A 23,344-nucleotide genomic window follows, 5' to 3' on the forward strand; every position below is an offset into this window, starting at 1 on the left:
TGTCTATTACTGTTATTGATTTAAACCAAATTGGCTACTTACAAACTGAAGGAAATCTCACCCTGAAAATGGCTAAGATGAGGCTCTTTTGACATTCCAAAACTGTTTTGTGTGTGTGCAGTTAGTAGAGGTTAGCTACTACCTTCGAGATGAAAATGACCTACCTGGGCTCTCAGAAACTTTAATCGTCTGTGATCCCTGAGACTGGAGTGGGGGCGGGGAACGATGGGGACAGGGGGGAACGACGGGGACAGGGAAGGGGGCTTTTTAAACGCAAACAGGAAAACTTTTACATCTGTGTCTATATAGACATATGTATGTCTATGTGTACATTATAAATATGTGTCTATCTCCAAATGGCATTGCCAAGATTGGTTTGTGGATGAGTTCCATTTAACTGACCTAAAAAAAAGCATGTGCTTATTTAAATTCTCAGAAATATAAAAAACTAGTTAGAGTAAATTTCAGGTTCATGTGATCTGGGAAATATTATTAATTTGATATCTGATATTAAATCTAGCTTAAGCATGTTGATTTAATATACACATGTCTTTAGAGTTATCAGTATTAAGTATAATACTTTTATTGCAACTAGGGTTACTAGAAGTTCATATTGTTTTAAAATTTGTCAAAAAGAAAAACAACTTGATGAGACATCTGAGTAAATTAAATGTAAATTAGGTAAGTTTTCTAGGTGAAACTTTTGTTTTCAAATGTTTAAAAAATAAGGGAAATATTTCAACATACAAGGAAAGTAGGATGTGTTTACAGTAAAAGAAGTTTTGAAGAATGGAAGTGTGCTTTGTTAAAGGGAAAAAGGTAATTTTGTCCTAGAGCTGGTTGTTTCTGAATAGAAAAGAAAATAAAGAACAAAATAACATGGGTACAGAAAGTTTTAGAACGTTTGTGAAAAAGAAACACTTAGAAAAGTTTTATACATGGTCAGGATTAGCTAAGATTGGATTAAATTTAAGTAAATAAATTTTGTTATCAAGAATAGGCTGATGATAGGCTTCCCTGGTGGCGCAGTGGTTGAGAGTCCACCTGCCGATGCAGGGGACATGGGTTCGTGCCCCGGTCCGGGAAGATCCCACATGCCGCAGAGCGGCTGGGCCTGTGAGCCATGGCTGCTGAGCCTGCGCGTCCGGAGCCTGTGCTCCGCAACGGGAGAGGCCACAACAGTGAGAGGCCCGCATACCGAAAAAAAAAAAAAATTAACATATGTACCATGAAATCAAATTTGGATACACACATATTAGAGAACACGGGTAGGTGTAGGTAATTTGCATAACAAATGAAAACATTCATCTATATGTTTATAAAACTAGAGGTACACATTTAAGATTCTGGTCAAATAAAAATATGCATTTGCTTAGTTATGTTGCTCTACCAAATAATGTAGGTATGGGCACCTAACATATGAATCCTCAAAATACGATACAAAATGTATCCTACAAACTATAATGATCCGTCAACTTACAAGCACAGTAGAATTTAGGAACTTATTTGCTTAGCAAGAAGCAATTATTCCTACATCAAACATCGTCTACACCCTCTAATTAAATACCTGAATTCCTTCTCAAAGACCCAGACACAGAGAGACTCAGGCTAAAGAGACAAAAGTCAAAAGTGGTGGTTGCCAGGTCATAAAAAGGTACATGGCATCTTTTATACAAGAATGAATTAATGTTATTAAATTCAAAGAATCTGGAGTTAGCCATTTCCTTCTTTCTTTCTTTTTTTTAAACTATATGTACACACCTTCCCTGAATACAAATGTATACAGAACTCACATAAAGAGAATAAAGGATAGCAGAACAGGCTACCTCAAAATACGGTGCTTTGGCATATTGAACATTTTGAGCTGTAGGCACTTGAAAAACAGCAATGTAGGGAGAGGCTTTCTCTGAACTCCCCTTTATCTGCCTAAAGACAGATCCTCCAAAAGAAATTCAACTGTCATACATCCCCTCCCCGAGGAATTCAACCAGGGAAGATGGCCTCTTATCACAGCAGATGAGGCTGACACCACACCCAGACAAACTCTGTCACAAACTATCATACCTCTTTTTCTACTCTTCTAAGGGCCCTGTTCATTGTTCCTAAGTCATTTACCCTCCCTCAAGACACCTACATCCCTCTGTCCCTATTAGGATCATATTTAAGCCTAAATTCTACAGCTACCTCTGAGTTGCTCACTTTTCTGTGCATCTCCCATAAATACATGAGTTTAAAACATTTAATAACTTGTTTTTCCTCTTGTTAGTCTTTTATTATGGGGGTCTCAGGCAAGTACTAGAAGGGTAGAGGGAAAATTTTTCCTCGCCTACAAGATGACCTATCATCTTGATTATTTATCTTCTTAACCAATTATACTTAAAGCTGTTTTCAGAAGGAACAGTTCTGATCAACATATTATCAGTTGACATAATAAAAAACATTATCTGGTAAATATAATTACCTGATAGCAGTCTCCTTTAAGATTGTCTAGGACATCACCACATGTTTTCCGCATGTATTTCTTACATCCGTCAATCACCATTTGGTCAATGTTCGAAATAGGTTAAGGAGAAATTTCCCCTGGATTTGGATGTATCAAAGAATTCTGAAATATACTTTTTAAAAAGGTTAAGATGACATAACATTTTTAACACTAATTTGGGTATCATAAGTTTAAAAAATGATAAATGAGACAATGACTTCATTTGTGCACCAAGGACACTCAAAAGGAACTCAATTTTCTTCTAATGAAGAAGCCATTTCAGCAATTGCCGAACAGTAGACGTAGTACAAAGGTTACTTGCTCTTTAATTCTCAACTCTGCTTCTTTGTTGGTGGCCATATAAAAAGGTACTGGTGGGGGCCTCCCTGGTGGCGCAGTGGTTGAGAGTCCGCCTGCCGATGCAGGGGATACGGGTTTGGGCCCCGGTCTGGGAGGATCCCATATGCCGCGGAGCGGCTGGGCCCGTGAGCCGTGGCCGCTGGGCCTGCGCGTCCGGAGCCTGTGCTCCGCAACGGGAGAGGCCACAACAGTGAGAGGCCTGCATACCACAAAAAGAAAAAAAAAAAAGGTACTGGTGGGCTTCCCTGGTGGCGCAGTGGTTGAGAGTCCACCTGCTGATGCAGGGGACACGGGTTCTTGCCCTGGTCCGTGAAGATCCCACGTGCCGCGGAGCGGCTGGGCCTGTGAGCCATGGCCGCTGAGCCTGCGCGTCCAGAGCCTGTGCTCCGCAACGGGAGAGGCCACAACAGTGAGAGGCCCGCGTACCGCAAAAAAAAAAAAAAAAAAAAAAAAGGTACTGGTACTAAGTGGAAATGTTTGTTCAAGGTAGTCTTTATAACACATTTACCTCGTAACATTAACTTGATTCTTAAGACAAAAAATGAGGAAGAAAACAAAGCCCACTTAACTTGATCTCTTATACAACAAAGGATATCTCTACCATAGTGACCATCTTTGGTTTCAGTTTGACTATTTCACATAATATGCCCCCATCTCCACCTCCTAGAATCAGTACATCTTTGCCAGTGTAATCTTCTTTGCCGCTGCCCATGATGGCCCGGGTATACGCCAGATCACTTTCCGCCAAATCTAGGGAGAAGAAACATCCAAAATGGTAACTCTAACCAAAGCCATACACCACGTGACTTATCATACCAGAAAGTGCTAGAATCTAGAAAATTCAGAATTTTTCCTTTTCAATCTTTAAAAACAGCAGTATATAAATAAAAAAAAGAAAAAAAAACACAGCAGTATACAGAGGTGTTGTTTTTTTGTTTTTTGGATTGTGGACTTTCATCAACCCTACTCATCTAACACCCAACATAAAATGTTACCTACATAAATTATATACATATATACTTTAGTCAGTAGGAAGAAAATTCAGTCTTTAGCCTGTTCTGATATGATAATTAAAAAGCAATTGCATGTTTCCAGATAAAATATGAAGCAGAGATGCTTCAAAAGAATATGAGAGGGAGAAAAGTAGACCGGAGTTCAGGGGAAACAAGATTGGCCAGGAGTTGGTAATTGTTGGCACTCAATGGTGAGTATATGTGGGTTCATCTTACTGTTTTGTCTACTTTGGTTTGAAATTTCCCATCTAAAAGACTTCTTAAAAAATAAGCAATATAAAATAGATAACCAACAAGGACCTACTGTATAGCACAGGGAACTCTACTCAATATCTTGTAATAACCTATAATGGGAGAGAATGTAAATAACAAATATATATATATATATGTATAACTGAATCACTTTACTGTACACCTGAAACTAACAACATTGTAAATCAACTATACTTCAATAATTTTTTTTTTTAAAAAGACAATTACATTTTCTTTTGAAATACAATCTAAATACTAATCACTAAGAAAACTAAGGAAAAAAGAGTAATGACAAAATTTTCATGGCTCTACTATAAAACATGAAAGCCCAGACAAGCCACAGGTTAATCCAATGTAAATATTCATCTCAAAAAAAACAACCCAGGGCTTCCCTGGTGGCGCAGTGGTTGAGAGTCCGCCTGCCGATGCAGGGGACATGGGTTCATGCCCCGGTCCGGGAGGATCCCACATGCCGCGGAGCGGCTGGGCCCGTGAGCCATGGCCGCTGAGCCTGCGCGTCCGGAGCCTGTGCCCCGCAACGGGAGAGGCTACAGCAGTGAGAGGCCCGTGTACAGCAAAAAACAAGCAAACAAACAAAAAAAAACAACCCAGCAGGGCCATGGACAAATCTGGACAAATCCACAACGGTGGTATCTGTCAGGAAAACACAATCTAATACATTGTCACTTTGTCATGCGATTGGGGTAGGGATGGAATACTTACTAACATCCCCACTGAGGATGAGAATATTTCCAAATTGTTTTGAGTGTAAAATTTTAATGTTCTGGTAAGGTGAGTCTTCATCATACACCACTTCATCTATGTCGTACTCAACCAGGCGGCCATCTGCAGTGGGCCAGTATCTGTCAATGGCCCCTCCTCGAACTATGGGTGGTAATCTGGAAAAAAAGGAAAACAGGAATGAGCCTTAAAAGAAAGGCTGCTTAGGTGAGGCTGCCTTAAAAGAAGACCTGGGGGGCCTCCCTGGTGGCACAGTGGTTGCGAGTCCACCTGCCGATGCAGGGGACACGGGTTCGTGCCCCGGTCCGGGAAGATCCCACATGTCGTGGAGCAGCTGGGCCCGTGAGCCATGGCCGCTGGGCCTGCGCGTCCGGAGCCTGTGCTCCGCAACGGGAGAGGCCACAACAGTGAGAGGCCCCCGTAACGAAAAAAAAAAAAAAAAAAAAGAAGACCTGGGAACAAGCATGTGCAGGAGCCACATGACCCCATGCAGACTCCTAAATAGTACATAACCAATCTAAAACTTGAGCTTTGAGGTTTATACAAACATGGCCACTACCAAATTTCAACACTGTTGTACATTAAGAATTTACTTTTTAAAAAACCTTTCTGGCATACTTTAATTTTCCCTAAAAAATGTTAAAGGAGAAAATGGCCATTGCAGATATCATCCTTCACCCCCAAATACTCCAGCAGGGATCTGTTAAGACTGCCTACATAGTACTTTGTCACTACCACATCCATTCACGTCCACATGGATGGAATAGCAGCACCTAGTAAGGAATCCCTGTTCAAGGATCCCCAACTGCCAATTATCTCCTTCAGAGCTTTTCTACTTTTGAATGAAGAATCATATACTGTATTTTGCTGTTTTCCTTTTTTACCCTCATTTAATCGAAAATAGTCCATTGCAGGAATAGACACAGACAGAGAATGGACTTGAGGACACGGACGAAGTGAGAGAGAGGCATGGACATATATAAAGTACCAAATGGAAAATAGATAGCTAGTGGGAAGCAGCCGCATAGCACAGGGAGATCAGCTCGGTGCTCTGTGACCACCTAGAGGGGTGGGATAGGGAGGGTGGGAGGGAGACACATGAGGGAGGAGATATGGGGATATATGTATATGTATAGCTGATTCACTTTGTTACAAAGCAGAAACTAACACACCATTGTAAAGCAATTATACTCCAATAAAGATGTTAAAAAAGAAAAGAAAATAGTCTGTTGGCGTCGTCATCCCTTCCCCATGTGTTTCATGACATTCACATCACAGCAAAGTTCAGACCAGGTGTTCTGCAGGAAATCCCTCAAGTGGGTTTGCCTGAAGATCTCTTGAATAGAGTCAAGTTGGCATATTATGCAAGCATCACATCAGGGGCACAAGATGTGTTCCTGTCCTATTACTGGTGATGCTAAGTGTGACCACATGGTTAAAGCAGATGCCCACGAGATCCTTACACTTGCAAAGGTATCTTTTTTCCCTTTGAAATTACTAAGCAGGGTGTGGAGCGGTCCTGTGAAACTGGGTCAAGGTCCTGATCTCTCAGCAAACCTTCACCAGCAGCTCTGGCATCTAGAAGATTCTTGCCTGAACCAATTATTACGAGAATAGCTGCAAACTAATGATTTTCTCATTCAGTTCTTTCTGTTAATACTGAGTATTTTAGATAGGGCGAATGTACTAGAAACTAACAGCAGAGGACACTACATGACAAGGAAAACCAGACCTGGAAAGGAGGCTTGGTAAATTAAGTGGAACACAAACAAGATGAGAACTCACTGCATACATAACACAACCATGGGCAAGTCCTGTGTTCTCAGGTACAGTGGGGTTTACAGTCAACAAGCCACAGGTACCTAAAATGCTGGGTTGCACTACCTCTGACTCGCTCTGATAAGTCTTTGCTCTTCCGCTCACCTGTTTCCAAGAATACAGTCTGAACCTGTTACAGGTTTATGAGGCTTTCTATGAGAAAATACTAACATCTGCAAAAAGCACTGAATTTACAAAGCAAATTCCCATAAACTGTCATTTAATCCTAACTCCTCCTAATTTAACCACTTCTTCAGCTTCCAGGAGAACAAACTCAGCTGTTGGAATTACGCAGATCAGAGGTTTTTCTTGTAAAATGTGGCACCCCAAACAGGACAAACCCCGAGAGTAGGCAAACAGGACTTGGGGGAAGCCTCTTCCACCTCTGGCTGATGGGTGGTGGGTGGCATGAGGTGGGAGCATGAGCTACCTGTGACACTGGATGAAAGTAACCAATAGCAACTCAAGGGCTTTCAGGGGAGGAAACCCACCCCTCGGGGTTGACAGCCAGCCAGCTACAGGCAATTACTGAACTATGCACAAACCCAATGAAAACAATGTCCATCCTCAATTGAGTCAGTGGTGCCTTGGGTGCAGGTAAGAGCTCTTTCCTCCACAGCAACACAGTGGTTTTTAAAGAGATGCAAAGAAGCAACGATTTTTTTTTTCTTTTTAACATCTTTATTGGAGTATAATTGCTTTACAATGGTGTGTTAGTTTCTGCTTTATAACAAAGTGAATCAGTTATACATAGACATATGTTCCCATATCTCTTCCCTCTGTCTCCCTCCCTCCCACCCTCCCTATCCCACCCCTCTAGGTGGTCACAAAGCACCGAGCTGATGCAATGCAAGGATCTTTAAAGATGGGGAAACCATCACCTTGATCATACCGAGCAGGACCCTATGGGGCTCCTGGACACAGAAGCCTTTCTGTGTCCCCCATTTCTTGATTACAGGAAACGGGGCTTCATCCAGCCTCCAAGACCTTCCCCGAGTGCCAATGGGCAGTTCAAACAGATGCTAATTAGGGAAGGGAGGGGATGTGGAGACAAGGGAGAAGAGTTAAAGGAAACAGTAGTGCAGCCTTGGGCCAGGGTCCTGGTTCCCCGTCAAGGGACACACAGAACAATATCTTTGAGCTGTTTTGCAGATACTGAAGCCCCCACCAGGTGGGAGAAGTCAACTGCATGCTGCCCACCAGCACGCAGACCCCAGACCAGTTGCAACCAGAAGGCTGATGATGCTGACGCCCACTTACCTCCCCACCAGCCAATCAGAAGAATGTCCACGAGTTAATCACGCTCTCCTTGAACCATTACTATAAAACTCCTCACTACCCCCTCCAAGTTGGGACACACAATTTGAGGGCATTAGCCCGCTGTGGCCCCCTTTGCCTGGCAAAGCAATAAACCTATTCTTTTCTACTTCACCCAAAACTCTGTCTCCAAGATTTAATTCAGTGTTGGGGTACAGAGGCTGGATTTGGCTTCACTAACATGAAGCGCATCTCCCTGAAATGGGCTTTGGGAGATATTCTGGAGCCCTACAAAACTCTCTTTTCAACCTTCACCACAGAAAATTGAAAATACATGGTAGAGAGAAAGACACACTATGTCCTGGGCCTCAGGTACACTGTGTAAATTGCAAGAATTTTTCTTTTCAACAAAACATTACTGATGTAAGCTTGTTTTTCCTGTTTCTTTTCTTTTGAATAGGAGGATATGAAAATAAAGTTTCTAATAAATCCCATGGCTTCTTAATTCAGGTTTAAATCATTGGCCACAGGGGAGTAATCATTTCAGATGTTACTGAGTCATTTGTTAATGATTCAGTCTCTAACAATGTCATTCCCCAGACAGAAAAGTGGCACCATTCTTGTCCTTTTGAGGCTCAAAACAAAGGGCCTACAACAAAGTATTCCCAACAACTTCCTGCCCCCTCCGCCCTGATTTTATGAAAAGATGTAAAAACAGTCACAAGGAAAAACAATGCCTGTGCTGTGTTTTGAACTGAAAATCGGAAGTATAACTGCATTCTCACTTCAAAAACTCCCATACCCAAACCACAAAGGAACCAGACTTCTCATTGAGTGCGGAAGCCCATAAAAGCATTCCATCTATTTGCTCACTCCTAAAAGTAATCCCAATAAAAACCAGAACAATTTTAAAAAGAAAAAAATCAGGCATTTTGATGTTGGCCAATTCATTATCACCGAATTAAAGACACAGTGGGAACCCATTCAATTCAGATGGACCAGGAAAGATTAGGAAAACTCTGCAAGCAGGAAAAGAGGGAAATTCCAGAAAAGAGTGTAGGTGTGGACAAGTTCTTTTTTTTTTTTTTTTTTTGCTGTATGCGGGCCTCTCACTGTTGTGGCCTCTCCCGTTGCGGAGCACAGGCTCCGGACGCGCAGGCCCAACGGCCATGGCTCACGGGCCCAACCGCTCCGCGGCATGTGGGATCTTCCCAGACCGGGGCACGAACCCGTGTCCCCTGCATCGGCAGGCGGACTCTCAACCACTGCGCCACCAGGGAAGCCCTGGACAAGTTCTTTAAGGATGGGGAAGGGCCCGAGGACACGTAAGCTGATCTTGGGTGGGGTAAACAAGTCTGGGTGCTCCAACAGAGGGTGCTCCAACAGATTTCAATCAAGTGGCCGAGTTCTACACTGTGTCCTGCTCCCTCCACATGCAGTTTCCTGCTTTGTGTCCATATTGGAGGTTAAACAACTTTCCAGTTATCTTACATCTGCCCTGGGGCTTTCCTCTAGGCTGATCAAATTTAGCAGGATGAGCCATTATGTACTTAAAAGGCCTTCAACAGCCAATAAGGACTCCCTCTTGTGTAAAGTGCCCTGAAATGGAGAAGTCTGTATTCTGGATGGTCACTTCCATCAGTGATGCCCCGACCTTACTAAAGTCTCTCTGTGTGTGTTTGCCTTTATGAGCAAGGGACAAGCCCACTTTTTAGGGCCTGATAAGGAGCCACCCAGGCAGGGCAAGGCCGAACCGCTCAGAATTACCTGCTGTGCAGCCATGATTAATTCCCAGGACCTACCAGACTCTATCCCTCCCAACAAATGTCAAAACTATTACTTCTATCAAAGCTCTTTTAACATCCGACACCACTGACAAATACCTCTGTTCTGTCCAACAGAACATTTCTGGCACCACAGAAATGTTCTTTATCTGCGTTGTCCAATATGGCAGTCACTAGCCATTACCTAGTGACAAGAGGTGAGACTGAGGAACTGAACTGCTTTCTTATTAACTTAGTTTTAAATAGTCACATGTGGCATAGTGGCTGCACTCCTCAAGAAAGGTTAATGGTCTTCGTTTTCATCTGAAAAGAACCCACCAGGGGCTGCTCAAGGTGAGTGGCCTCTGAAATTCTTAGTACCTTGCGATATCAATGTCATCTTACCTGAAAGCACTGAGGCAAATTTTCTATCATCCCATGCTGTCAAAATCTCTTAAAACTGCTTAATTCTACTCTGGGGCCCAGAACTCTGAGGAAAGACAAGACAATCTTTTCTCTTTACTGGACAGGGTCGAGGAGTTTTCTAGCTCCCCTTTGAGGTGCCAGCCCCACCTGATTCTCTGCGTTATAGAGTTCCAGCCCCTTGGAATCACTGTACACTCCCTTCTGCCTTTGTTCCACTTTGTCTAGCATCTCTCTCTCTCTCATATACAGTTAGTCTCCTGTTGTAAGGGCCCACTACCTCAGTCTACCAAGTGGCCAGAAGCAGAAGTCGACTTTGATCTCTTCTACATCTTAGACACTGCTCAGGGATGACACCACCATTCTGATTATTTTATCGATTAACCAAATACAAAAGAACATTCAGGAGTGGACTTACCGCTTCACCCGCTCAGTACTGTCCTGACTCATTTCTTTCATTCTTTCTTCTACTTTGTTCAAAAGCTGCAATTAAAAGAAAAGAAATGGGCTTATCGAATAAGCTGAGTGGAACAGCTAAATTACAGACCAGGAGGTTGAGGCCGTGTTGACAGAGCTGTGACACTGGCAGATGCCCAGATACACTTGTCCTCCCTGACCCCTACAGCAGCCTGCAGGCCTGGCCCAATTCCCCACTCCCACGCCAACTAGCCCAACATAGTGAGCCAACCTCACTTCAGCCTAACGTACCAACAAAATAATGGCAAAGGGAAAGGCTCAAGGATATTGCAGCTGTAACATCCTGGATAAAGGTTTACCTTCCCTCCAGTGCAAAGTGAAATCATAACTCATTACTCAAGCAGTCAAGGGAAAGACAACAGCCAGGTTCCTAAAAACTACTGAGGAACAACTATTTTTCTTCTAAAATCACTTATCTGAAGGGAGGCAAGTTTAAAATTAAGTGAATATTTAAGATAAAATAGAAATTTTATTGAAAAAAATTAAGTGAAAGTCAGCAAATAGGTGAAAATAATTTTATCATTAAACTGAGCAGTTTCTGTGATCCTCAAATACTTGAGTGAATAGAAGTGGAAAACTGACACTGTCAACTTCTTTGCCTTGCGCATCACCGTCGTAACTCTGAAGGTCCAGCAACACCAATCCATGCGGGTAAATTCTCAAATTGGCAAAGCTACAGAGGAAAGCATAATTTTAAGGTTAGGAATTGTATCACGGCACTCAAAAGAAAAAAGACACCAACCCAGTTAAAAGGCAAAACCACTGCTCTTTTTTCCCTAAATTATGTAATTATCCCTGTTGCTTTCTCATTAGAGCCTCTTCATGGGGGCAGGGAAGCCAATCATTTAGGGAAGATTTTAGAGAGAGCCATCAAGTTTTTCAAAACAGGTTCTTGGGTCCAGAAAGTGATTCAGCAGGAAGTTCTATGAATCTGATTTTTAAGAAGGTTCCTCAGCAGTGATTGACTCCTCCTTAAAAGGAAGGGAGGGTGGTGAAGAGCACACTGGGTTCTCCCAATTACCCTCAGAGTTCAAAACAGAGCCGTGGTTTTTCTTTTCTTTGTTTGAATTAATTAACTTATTTATTTATTTATTTATTTATTGCTGCGTTGGGTCTTTGTTGCTGCACGCGGGCTTTCTCTAGTTGTGGTGAGCAGGGGCTACTCTTCGTTGCAGTGCGCAGGCTTCTCATTACAGTGGCTTCTCTTGTTGCGGAGCACGGGCTCTGTAGTTGTGGCTCGCAGGCTCTAGAGCGCAGGCTCAGTAGCTGTGGCACACGGGCTTAGTTGCTCTGCGGCATGTGGGACCTTTCCGGACCAGGGCTCGAACCCGTGTCCCCTGCACTGGCAGGCAGATTCTTCACCACTGCGCCACCAGGGAAGTCCTCAGAGCCGTGTTTTTCTGACTGCAAGCAGGTGGTGGCTAAATTCACTGAGCTCGGGGCCTGCAAGCCAGATCCAGCCCGCGGCATGTTTTGTAAAGCCTGCAGACTAAATATGTTTTTTTACATTTTTAAAGAGTTGCTTAAGAAAAAAGAGGGAGTATGTGACAGGGACCTTATGTAGCTCCTTACAGGAAAAGCTTTAACCTCTAATTTAGTGTATCTGACCAGCTTTTTTATTAAATAAAAATAGTGTATCACACATGTGTAAGAATTATCTGAAGAAACTTTTCTTTCAATTAGACATGTATATTTGTATATATGCAGATGTGTATGTGCACATCTGATATAAAATCACTTCTTACTATAGGTGTGGTTAAAGAAACATTTGAATGACACTAAATAAGATGAAGAGTTCTGTTTGGAGAATACGGGCAGTGTGCTTGGATTAAAAAATAAATACAACTGTGGGACTTCCCTAGTGGTCAGTGGTTAAGACTCCGCCTTCCAATGCAGGGGACACAGGTTCAATCCCTGTTCGGGGAACTAAGATCCCACACGCTGCGGAGCAACTAAGCCTGTGCGCTCTAGAGCCTGCGCAGCACAACTAGAGAGCCTGTGCTGCAACAGAAGATCCCGCATGCCGCAATGAAGATCCTGCGTGCCGCAACTAAGACCCGATGCAGCCAAATAAATAAAATAAATATTTTTTTAAAAACACAACTAGTTAATTTTCACCTTCAGCCCTTAAATGGCCTCAAGATCAAGTTCAGGCCCAGGACACCACAAACTCATCTGCACCTGCACGAGCTGACCATCCCCACCCACCACCACCACCAGTCACACAAAGGAGAGGGGCCAGGGGTAAATTAAGGAGAGAGAAATGCCACCTCTTAACCAGCTAGGTGGTTCTAGCAAAGAATCTCCCGCCAGAGAACCTAGGAACACAGAGAATGCCGAAAGGTAGAGTCAAACCTCACCGGATTAAAACCGGAAATAAAGAAAGAGGAAAAGTTGCAAGGGGGAGAAAATGGAGACCAGGAAAAAAGCTGACTGAGGACCAGGACCACACACAAAGGGGTCATTAACCAGAAGTCAGGCCAGAAGCCCGGCTGGGAGCTGCAGTCCCTACCCTGAGCTGACAGGTGCCTGGGCATGGAAGAGAGGAGTGAGGTTTCACGACAGGCCGCATGGGGATGGGTCCCAGCTAACCAAGTGAGAGAAGAGGAAGACCAATGTGGATAACAAGTTTTTAAACTAAGCATATTAGGGAATTCCCTAGTAGACTAGTGGTTAGGACTCCGTGCTTCCACTGCAAGGGGCCAGGTTCCATCCCTGGTTGGGGAACTAAGATCCTGCAAGCTGTGTGGCACGGCCAAAAAAAAAAAGTAAACTAATAAGTATGTTAATTTTTCTCTTTTTTTTTGCTTTCAGAACCAACTTCCAACAGCTCTTATTACTCAAAGGGCTTCCCTGGTGGCGCAGTGGTTGAGAGTCTGCCTGCCGATGCAGGGGACATGGGTTCGTGCCCCCGTCCGGGAAGATCCCACATGCTGCGGAGCAGCTGGGCCCGTGAGCCATGGCCGCTGAGCCTGCGCGTCCGGAGCCTGTGCTCCGCAACGGGAGAGGCCACAACAGTGAGAGGCCCGCGTACCGCAAAAAAACCCAAAAAACAGAAAACAAAAAACTCCCTTCCAGGAAGAATCCTAAGTCTTCTAGAAAACTGGGATTGGTGTCTAGGGCTGAAGATTCAAGAACTGAGGTAAAGAGGTTGGTCGCGCCCAGCTGCAAAGGCCCTTAGGAGGTGGTAAGAGATGCAAGGCTTCACCTTGAGTGGAGGGGCAGTCTACGGAGGTGGGAGAGAGGCAAGGTCTGATTGCTGTGTCCCCAGAGGACGGACCACAGCTAGGACAGTGAGACACGGGGGCAGGGAGGATGGAGAAGAGAGGCTGGAGGGTGCAAGGCCAGCTGCAGACCTCTGCTTCTATGGGACTCACCATTAACTGGGCCAGAGCCCGAGGACGGAGGCAGTAGAAGGTTTGGGTCACCCTTGAGAAGAAATCATTTTAGATATGTTGGAGGTATCTGCTACAGGCATATATGGACGTTTGCTACATAGTTAGAAACAACAATCACCACCACAGGGGTGAACCATGTACCCTTATAAAGAAAATAATGGAAGTGGGGCTGAGCTCAAAAGTACAAGTTTCCCTCACCTCACAGCATTGTCTTCTGGGTCTCTGTAAGATTGGGGGGGGGGTCTTCTTTTAATTAGAAAAACAAGGGAGAGAATATGGGACATTAATGAAGCCACATGGAATTCTAGAACTTAGAGAACAGAATGAAAGCCATCAAGAATACCCAGGAGTTCACATTTTAAAATTAATAGTGCAAATTACTAAGAATCTTAACAATTTTACACACGAGACAGTCTAGAAGATACAAACCAAGACTTAGGGAAATGCAAAGAGCTCAATGCACCAGTGTCTTCTGTTATCAGTCATTTCTTTTCCCAGTCTTAGGTTGACTTTCATTTACATTTTTTTTTTTCCCCCGGTACGCGGGCCTCTCATGGTTGTGGCCTCTCCCGATGCGGAGCACAGGCTCCGGACGCGCAGGCTCAGTGGCCATGGTTCAAGGGCCCAGCCGCTCCGCGGCATGTGGGATCTTCCCGGACCGGGGCACGAACCCGTGTCCCCTGCATCGGCAGATGGACTCTCAACCACTGCGCCACCAGGGAAGCCCTCATTTACATATTGATCAGGTAAAAAGTCTAGATCATCTATAAAGTCTTAAGGAGAATAAACAAACAAAAACAACTCCTGGATCCCTTCAGCTTCCTGTCAAGCTACTTGCAGACTTTCTCATCCTGAATTTGACTACGGTCTGCATTAGCTGATAACCACTTATTACAGTGCTCCTCACAGTGGGGTCGGCTGGCCGGCAGCATTGACACCCCCTGGGAGCTTGTCAGAAATGCTGTTTGGGGTGCTGCCCCAGACCTGCTGCAGCAGAAACTCTTGCAGTGGAGCACGGCCATCTGGATCACTGCCTGCCGGTTCACACTGCTTATGCTGCCCAAGGGTTCTGGGTCTTGGCCACACAGAATCACCGGTGGGTGTTTGGAGAAACAGCGATGCCCAGTGGCCTCAATCTCTTGGGGGGGAGTGCCTGGGCATGGGATTTTGTGAAGGCACTCCCAGGCAATTCTACTGTGCAGCTAGAGCTGAGAAGCACTGAGTTCTAGCCCCTCCTCAAAGATGCCAAAGGAGGAAAGAAAAAAACCAGGACACCACCCCACCACTGCCCTTTACACACACATCCACCCACACATCCACAAACACACATGCCCCCCCCCCCCACACACACACACTGCTGAAGTGCTCAGACCTGAAGAGGAGCACTGAAGGCCACCTCACCTGCCGTTTTTGTTTATGTAGGTCGCTAAATAGCCATGTTCCTGCCAGGTGTGCACCGACTCCATCATCCCCTGCTCCTGGAAAATGGACTGGAGGCCTTTCAGAATGGTCTCACCATCAGCTGGAGAACAGGGGGAGAAGGCAAGATGGTCAGAATGAAACGTTCAGAAGCAAAGCCAGTGAGGCACAGTTTGATGAATGAACTTTTAAGAAAACCTGAACAGAGCTGCCAGCGTCGCTTATCCCCTTTGTCATGAGCTACAACGTTCTGAACCCTACAAGGAGAGGCTTCAGATTACCAAGGAACAAAATAAGAATGGCAACACCAACCACAAAATAGCTGTGCCAGAAATGCAGACAGATATTCAGCAAACTAGAAATAGCCTAACAAAATATTCAGGCTAGCCAGAAACCAGAAATACAAACACAATAAAAGACATTCCACTTTAGGTTAAGTAAGTTAATGAGAATACAGAGTACTAGAAAAAGAATTCCATTCACTGTTGATGGGTACCATAAACTACTTCAAAACTTTTGGCTTTGTGTTCTAGGTGTTCTGCAATAAGGATGGCTTGCCTTTATTATTGGAAAAAATAAATGGCGCCACTCAGTAACCTATCTCTAACTGGTAGAAACTGAACAATTCAATATGGTACAAGCTGCTAGGCATTGTGACCCCATCTCCCATCCCATCCCCTGCTACCAAAGTGGAGCTCAGGTCAAGGACTGAGGTCAAGGTTATAGAAATTGCATTAACCTCTGTAGGTTCACTTGAAGCCACAATCTTCAACAACATCCATCATTATGATATTTAGATAAAAACAAAATGCAATTTATTCTTATCTAGTTGTATTTGCAAAAGTACTCACTCCTTGAGAAGGGTAAGATAAAGAACCAAGATGAGGGCCTCCCTGGTGGCGCAGTGGTTGGGAGTTCGCCTGCCGATGCAAGGAATACGGGTTCGTGCCCCGGTCAGGGAAGATCCCACATGCCACGGAGCGGCTGGGCCCGTGAGCCATGGCCGCTGAGCCTGCGCTCCGCAACGGGAGGGGCCACAGCGGTGAGAGGCCCGCGTACCGCAAAAAAAAAAAAAGAACCAAGATGAGACAAAAGAAATTACTCTATACTGTCTCAGGAGCCCGCCACAGGCTGGTGCTTTTTCCACATGAAGGAAAAGAGTAGGGGCTGCAAAGCCTCAAAACAAAGCATCCCTGTGACCTGAACCGAGGACAAAAGAAAAAAAACAAGATCCACAGCTGACCACAGTGTGGTTTCACAAGAAAATTACACTAGAATTCCTTCCATAAACTAAGGAGTGCCAAAGCGGACTGGAAGGATCCCCTCAGTGTACGCGAGTCCACCTCCAAGGACATTGGGAACTCTGCTCCCCACACCTTCCAGTGCACAGTAACAATGAAGGCCACACACGGGGTTCAGAGGCCAAACTGGGCAGCACATGTGTCTTATTCTGGCCTATGCAGACATTTTAAAAAATGTAAATTGCCACTTAAAAAGCAGATGATTTCATCCACCCCACTGTCGTGGGTGGAATAGTGGCCCCCAAAAGATATGTCCACACCCTAACCCCCAGAACTTGGGAGTGCAACCTGATTTGCAAAAGGGTTTTTGCAGATGTAGTTAATTTAAGGATCTAGCGATGGATCATCCTGGAGCATCCAGGTGGGTCCTAATTCCAGTTAAGTCCTTATTAGAGACTGAAGCCTGGAAGACACGGAGGGGGGGGGAAGACAAAGGTAGAGACTGGCGTGATAACGGCCACAAGCCCAGAACACGTGGAGCCACCAGAAGCTGCAAGAGGCAAGCAAGGACTCTCCCCTAGAGCCCTCAGAGGGAGTGAGCGTGGCCCTGCTTATACTCTGTTTTCAGACTCTAGCCTCCAAAACTGGGAGGGAACACATTTCTGTAGTTTTCAGTCACCCGGTTTGTAGTACTTTGTTACAACAGCCCTGGCCGACTAATATACCCACCAAAAGTCCTATTTTAACTCTGCTTAACAAACAAAAGCAAATGGAGTAGCAAAAATGGCAGTGAAGCAGTGATTTTTTTAATCTTCTCAATCTCCAAACACAGAGCAATTAGGATAGCACAACCAAACCTCACAGACAACATTTAGAACAAAACTAAATGACAGACTGCATCCCCAAACAGCACACCAGGAGTAGGCAGAGACAAGCAGCCCCGGCCCAGAGACCTGGTGAGGTACCAGCCAAGTGTGAGAGAAGTGAGCAGAGCGAAGGGACTGCAAACCACAAAAATACCAACAGGAGTTCACCCAAAAGGGAGGGGGCTCCTCCTTTCAGAAGGCAGCGAGCGCCCAGCAGGCTGCGGGGACCTGGGCAGGGTCAAGAGGTGGGGGGAGCCACGCCCTGTGCCCAGCCAAAATAAACTGAGGCCCCTTCAGGAAAAAGCCCCGCGTCGGGAAGGGACCACTGGAGCAGCGTCCACACCACGGCCCCACCCGAGCACAAGCACCGCCCAGCATGAGCAGTGAGTGGCCTCCTGTCTCATTCGAGTCTCCCTCGTTCCCAGCAAAACTGTGCCTTTGGGAAACTCATTTGGCAAAGACTAGTCTAGCTGGCTTTGCTATTCTGGAACTGGTTTCAGGAAATTAAAACGGGGAGGCCTGAATTATATCCCCCAGAACTGTGGTTTTAAGACTGAATTCAGCCCCTGAAAAAAATTTCAATTTCAAACTTGATACAAAGAACCGACCTCGTTCCATTTGTGTTTGTCAACGAAGCCTGGTGGGGTGGGGCCACCGTGGAAGTGACTGAGCTGCGGGGCGGTGGAGACAAGTGCGCCCAGCAGTACTTGAATTGTGACTAGGAAAGCCACTATGCAATTATTCAATCCCTCCCTGGCCAGAACAGATGTTTTCTGTTTTGAAAGTGTATAAAACAAATCATCACTCCCGGTAAACGGCCTCAAGACCGGGTTCAGCTGGCACATCACAAAACAGGACACAAACTCCCCATGCTGGTGAAGAGGGCTGTGCACGCAGGGTCACCCTGCGGATCACTGGCCAGGCTGTGCACCGAATGAGGGCCCTGGGGCTGAGCTGGAGCAAATTCTGTCCCCTGGGCAGGAAAAGGGGGTGTCTTTGATACACGCAAAGCCCTTGACGGCTGGCCAAGCCCAGCGTAGCGACCATCCCCTTTTTCTAAGTGGCACAATTAGCAGAAAGGCACTGAGTGGGCTAATGGAGGCCCTCCAGCCAGGTTTCAAACTGAAGGAAAACACATTACAAAAGAGATCCAGTTTAGTGTTCCCTTATTTCTATACTGTGGGCTTACCCCCCCAGTTCAGTAGAAATAGCCCGGGTCTGAATGATCCTTCTGGCTGTCGCCACGGCCCAGTCCCTGTGGCCAGAGTGTGCCGGCCCTGCCAGGGACATGGGGACCATGCCGTTTTGCCCACTGTTCACCTCACTTCATATTCACCTTCCTCCTGACCTGGGGGCTCCCCAGTCACCCAAGCTGCTCCCAGCCCTTGGAGAGGACTCCAGAAAGCAGAGCTGGAGCTGAAACAACTACATAGCATCTCTTTTCCAGAACCAAGGTTTTAAGATGAAAACTGGAAACCAAAGAAATGAGATCCACTAGCCTTAACAAGGTAGCTTCCTTGGTCATCTTGATCTCAAGTGCTCAATAAATGTTTTGTGGGTAAATGAAAATTTCATCTAGCTAAATTAATCATCCTTATTCCTGTATCTCTGCAGAGCTTCTGGAACACCTAGACCAGTGGATTTCAATCCTAGCTGTGCATTATAACCACCTGGGGAGTTATAAAACTTCTGATGCCACATCTTAGACCAATTAAAGAAAAATCTGGGGGTGGAACCCAGGCAACACTTTTTTAAAGCTCCCTGGGAAATTCAATGTGCAGCCACGTGTGAGAACCACTGATCTAAACCACTAGATAAAAAAAGAAAAATAAACCCCCACTAACTCCAAGCTAACTACACTCCAGTCACCAAAAGGTTATAGAAAATATTCAACACAACAGGAGGCCTGAAAAAAGTCCAAACTCCCTGCTAGCTATAGCCACAGGTAACCCATGACAGGTCCCCAGAAAATGCTCTGCAATTAATTATCCGATTTCAACCTTTACGCCTGTCTAGTAAGGAGCACATAACATGACCAAACAAAATGTGCTTGCTCTATCAGGGTTCCTCAACTTCGGTTGAAAATACAGTGTAAATGACTTTCCTGTCCCTCACAGGACTTTTGATAATCCCAGCCATACCCACTAAATACAAGAAGAGCCCCCCTTTGTTAAAAAAAAAGACCCCACACCCCAATTTCCCAGGGGCAGAAGGGAGGCGGGTAATGCAATCCCTTGAGAACTACTACATGCTCTACACGTGAGCGAGCAAGAGCCTGGGGTCAGAGCACACCCAAATTTGGGAACACAAAACAGCGACGTCATAAGTGCCTATGAATCAGAAAATATGAAAATAGATTGAATGCTAAAAGAGATATAAGCACACCGCTTTCAAGTAGACATGGTAATCCAAACTAGGCTAATAAAATGTTACTTGGCACAAGTTCTTAGAAAACTCTGCCCAGGCAAGAATGATGTGCAACTAGTGAAGCACTCAGAGCCTTCCAAAGTGCTCAGAAACACAGAGACCCATCCCAGGGCAAATGTGTCCTTTGTCCAATGGGCAACTCAGTGTCCTCGTTTCCAGACCACTGCCCACTTTGTGTGTGTGTTTATTCAACAATAACTTAAGAAGAATCAACTTGGAGGTCTATTGGAGGGCTAGTCCAAATTAAATACACCACTATCAAAAGAAGACAAGGGAAGACAAGGTTTCATCTCCCTGCCTCACTTTGTCCCAGGGATCCATTTATAGGCCTCTCTTGGAGAATGAACCTCATTCCTCTGACCCTGGCCATCAGCTCCAGACGGCCGAATCCCAAATCTGCACATCCAGCTACAACCTGCCTCTCACCCAAATGCTCACCACACTGTCCCAATCTCAAGTCTGGGATAAAATCCAGACTTCCCCACTCCCTCCCACTAGTGGTTAATACCCCTGCCACTTAAGATCCCCCTTAACGGTCCCCTGAAGCTTCTCCCACAAGCCCCCCACCACAGCCTCTCTGCACCACTCAAACTCACTGGCCTCACAGACCTCATTTCATCAAACATAAAATGGAGGCACCACTTCACAGGGTTCCTATAAGGAAGTCAGCATTAATGTTCGAGCCCTCCGTCCCTCACAGTCAGGCACTGCCATTTGATCATTATCCATAAGGTGGGCAGCCCTGTGGACATAAGTAGATTAGCTGTACCCCCCAACCTTACAAGTAGAAAAGAGAGTCCTGCCCAATAAAAACCTATGACATCAGGTGCCCTGCTTCAGTTAGATTCCCTCTTCTTCAGCTTCAAGAGGCTAAAATACTGAAACCTCCTTAACTAAGTGAATTCCATTAGAGAGGCTGCCCTCAGGAAATAAGCAATTCTCACACTTCCAGAAAAACTCTTGGACTCTCCACCCCATGACCGTGACTTGTGCCTTTAAGTCTTTTCCAACTTCAAACACTTCAACTAAGAAAACTCTGGACATAAAGCATGAGGGCTTTAAGCTACACAATGCCAAGTCTCTGCCGCTGCAGGGTCATCACCCTGCACCAGCTGTGGGCCAGAGCCACACTAGTCCCCGCTCTGCAAAATTAGGTGGCTGCATTCCTCTCTGCTCTCTCACATTTAAGCAGCACCTGGCTTATAAAATTAGAAGATGAATTTCTATTCTTGCTAAACGTATCTTTATATGCGCTGGAAATGCCACACTTCACCATCAAGGACCACCACCCCCAATTTTACTGTCTCCTAGGTCTCTCTCTCCCACAAAGCTCGGGGAATTTAAGCTCCAACAGGTGGTTAATTATTCCCACGGTTGCACCATGCCCAAGTGGTGAGGCCCAAAACCCAGCCTCCTTCCATCCCACCTCCCACTCCCCAGACCCTGGAATTTCCAGAGCCCCCTGATGTGCCTCCCCCATGCACACTTCCCATTTACCATCCAGGTCAGATGCCCCACCCCTCCTCCCACCTCCCCCTCTCAGAGATCTGCACTCTCTCAGTGGGAAGATGACCCGAAGCTGTTGGTAGTTCCGTTTGCAGCTCCCTGCAAGGGGAAATATAAATGCAGGTATCCTTACCCCAAAACCCCAGACTCTCATGTCAGAGAACCTATGAGCCAGGCTTGGGTTGTGCAGTTTACCAGCTTTCTGGTCTTCTCGACAGACCCCTAAACCTAAAAGAGGAAAATAAGGAAAATGGACTCCAAATACAGTTTGAAATCATTCAAGTATCTGCTTTAAAAATCCTCTTAGATATTCTCATCTTCACAGTGGTGTGTTCACAGGACAGTATGCATTGGTCAAAACTCAGAACTGTACACTAGGGACTTTCCTGGTGGCGCAGTGGTTAAGAATCCGCCTGCCAGTGCAGGGGACACGGGTTCGAGCCCTGGTCCGGGAAGATCCCACATGCCGCGGAGCAACCAAGCCCATGCGCCACCAACTACTGAGTCTGCGCTCTAGAGCCCGAGAGCCACAACTACTGACCCCACTGCCACAACTACTAAGCCTGCGTTCTAGAGCCCACAAGCCACAACTACTGAAGCTCGCACACCTAGAGCCTATGCTCCGCAACAAGAAAAGCCACCGCAATGAGAATCCCGCGCACCGCCCCCGCTCGCTGCCCGCGCGCAACAACAAAGACCCAACACAGCCAAAAATAAATAAATAAATAAATAAATATGTAAAAAAAAAGAAAAAAAACGTACAACCAGCATCCTACTTAATGGTAACAGACTGAATGCTAGCAGTAAGGAGGCAAGGATGTCTCAATAAGGCCTAGAGGTCAAGATGTGCCCAAGGTTACACATTTAAGGCTTGTAAGTGGTAGAGCTAAGAGCTAGGATCCAAACTCAAGCAGCCGGACTCCAAAGATCCAGTGCTTTTAATCATGACACTGTGTTGCCCCCCGCTTAGCTAAATATGGAACAATAAGCCATTTGTCCCAGACACCAAAACATCAACAGGTTATCTACTTGTGATAAGGTGAGAGATCTGGGTTTCCCCCTTTCTACTTCCTTACACTCTGCAGGTAGTCTAAAATGAGCACATAACTTAAACAAAAATATGTAAAAAGACAAATGCATAAACCATTATTTGAACAGCTTCTGGAGTTTCTTCAAGCAAAGCCATATCCTTCATTAAAAGAAAAAAATATGCATGGGAACTCTTAACAAACAAAAAACATTCACAAAAATGCCTTTTTTTTTTAAAGCCCTATCATATTCCAAAGGGAATAAACTGATAGTGAGCTCTTTTTCTCTCCAACCTAGACAGACCCCACTTAGGGACACTTGAACCGACAGGCCCATGATCCCCTTCCTCACAACCCCAGACCAACTGGGCCACTTAGCTGCAGCATTAAACAGTTCAAAAGTTCAGTGTTAAACCATTTATAAAACCTACACCACTACTGTTTCCCCAAGTGTGATCTATGGCACCGGTTCTAAGAAAAAGGGTCCCATAAATAAGTCATGGGATGTAATGTACAGCATGGTGACTATAGTTAATACCGTACTGCATATGTGAAAGTTACTAAGAGTAGGTGTTAAAAGTTCTCATCACAGGAAAAAATAATTTTCAACCTATGTATGGTGACAGATGTTAACTAGACTTATTGTGATCATTTCACAACATATACAAGTATCGAATTACGATATTGTAATTAGTTGTAACCTGCAACTAATACAATGTTATGTGTCAGTAACACCTCAATAAAAAAAAAGAGAAAGGACCCCATGTTGAACCCAGTTTGAGAAATCTTCTAATATTTTCTAGAAATTCAGAATGCCCATTATCCTATCAGTCTTGCTTGACCACTGTGATCTGAAGTCCTTCAGAAGAGACA

The 23,344-nt window shown here is 45.1% G+C and overlaps 1 protein-coding gene across 1 annotated transcript in view; it reads right to left on the minus strand.

Annotated features, from left to right (window-relative positions):
- The window catches only part of SMS (spermine synthase), a 45,937-nt gene that overhangs the window by 12,845 nt on the left and 9,748 nt on the right, over nucleotides 1-23,344 (minus strand). Inside the window, exons 2-7 of the mRNA XM_081222655.1 lie at nucleotides 15,386-15,506; nucleotides 11,169-11,259; nucleotides 10,528-10,592; nucleotides 4,831-5,006; nucleotides 3,438-3,592; nucleotides 2,462-2,551 (exon numbers count right to left, since the gene is read on the minus strand). Coding sequence (XP_081078781.1) covers nucleotides 2,462-2,551; nucleotides 3,438-3,592; nucleotides 4,831-5,006; nucleotides 10,528-10,592; nucleotides 11,169-11,259; nucleotides 15,386-15,506 — 698 coding nt within the window. The remainder of the gene's footprint in view (nucleotides 1-2,461; nucleotides 2,552-3,437; nucleotides 3,593-4,830; nucleotides 5,007-10,527; nucleotides 10,593-11,168; nucleotides 11,260-15,385; nucleotides 15,507-23,344) is intronic.

This window comes from Mesoplodon bidens (genome assembly GCF_964165515.1).
Source record: "Mesoplodon bidens genome assembly, chromosome: X".
Lineage (NCBI taxonomy): Eukaryota > Metazoa > Chordata > Mammalia > Artiodactyla > Ziphiidae > Mesoplodon > Mesoplodon bidens.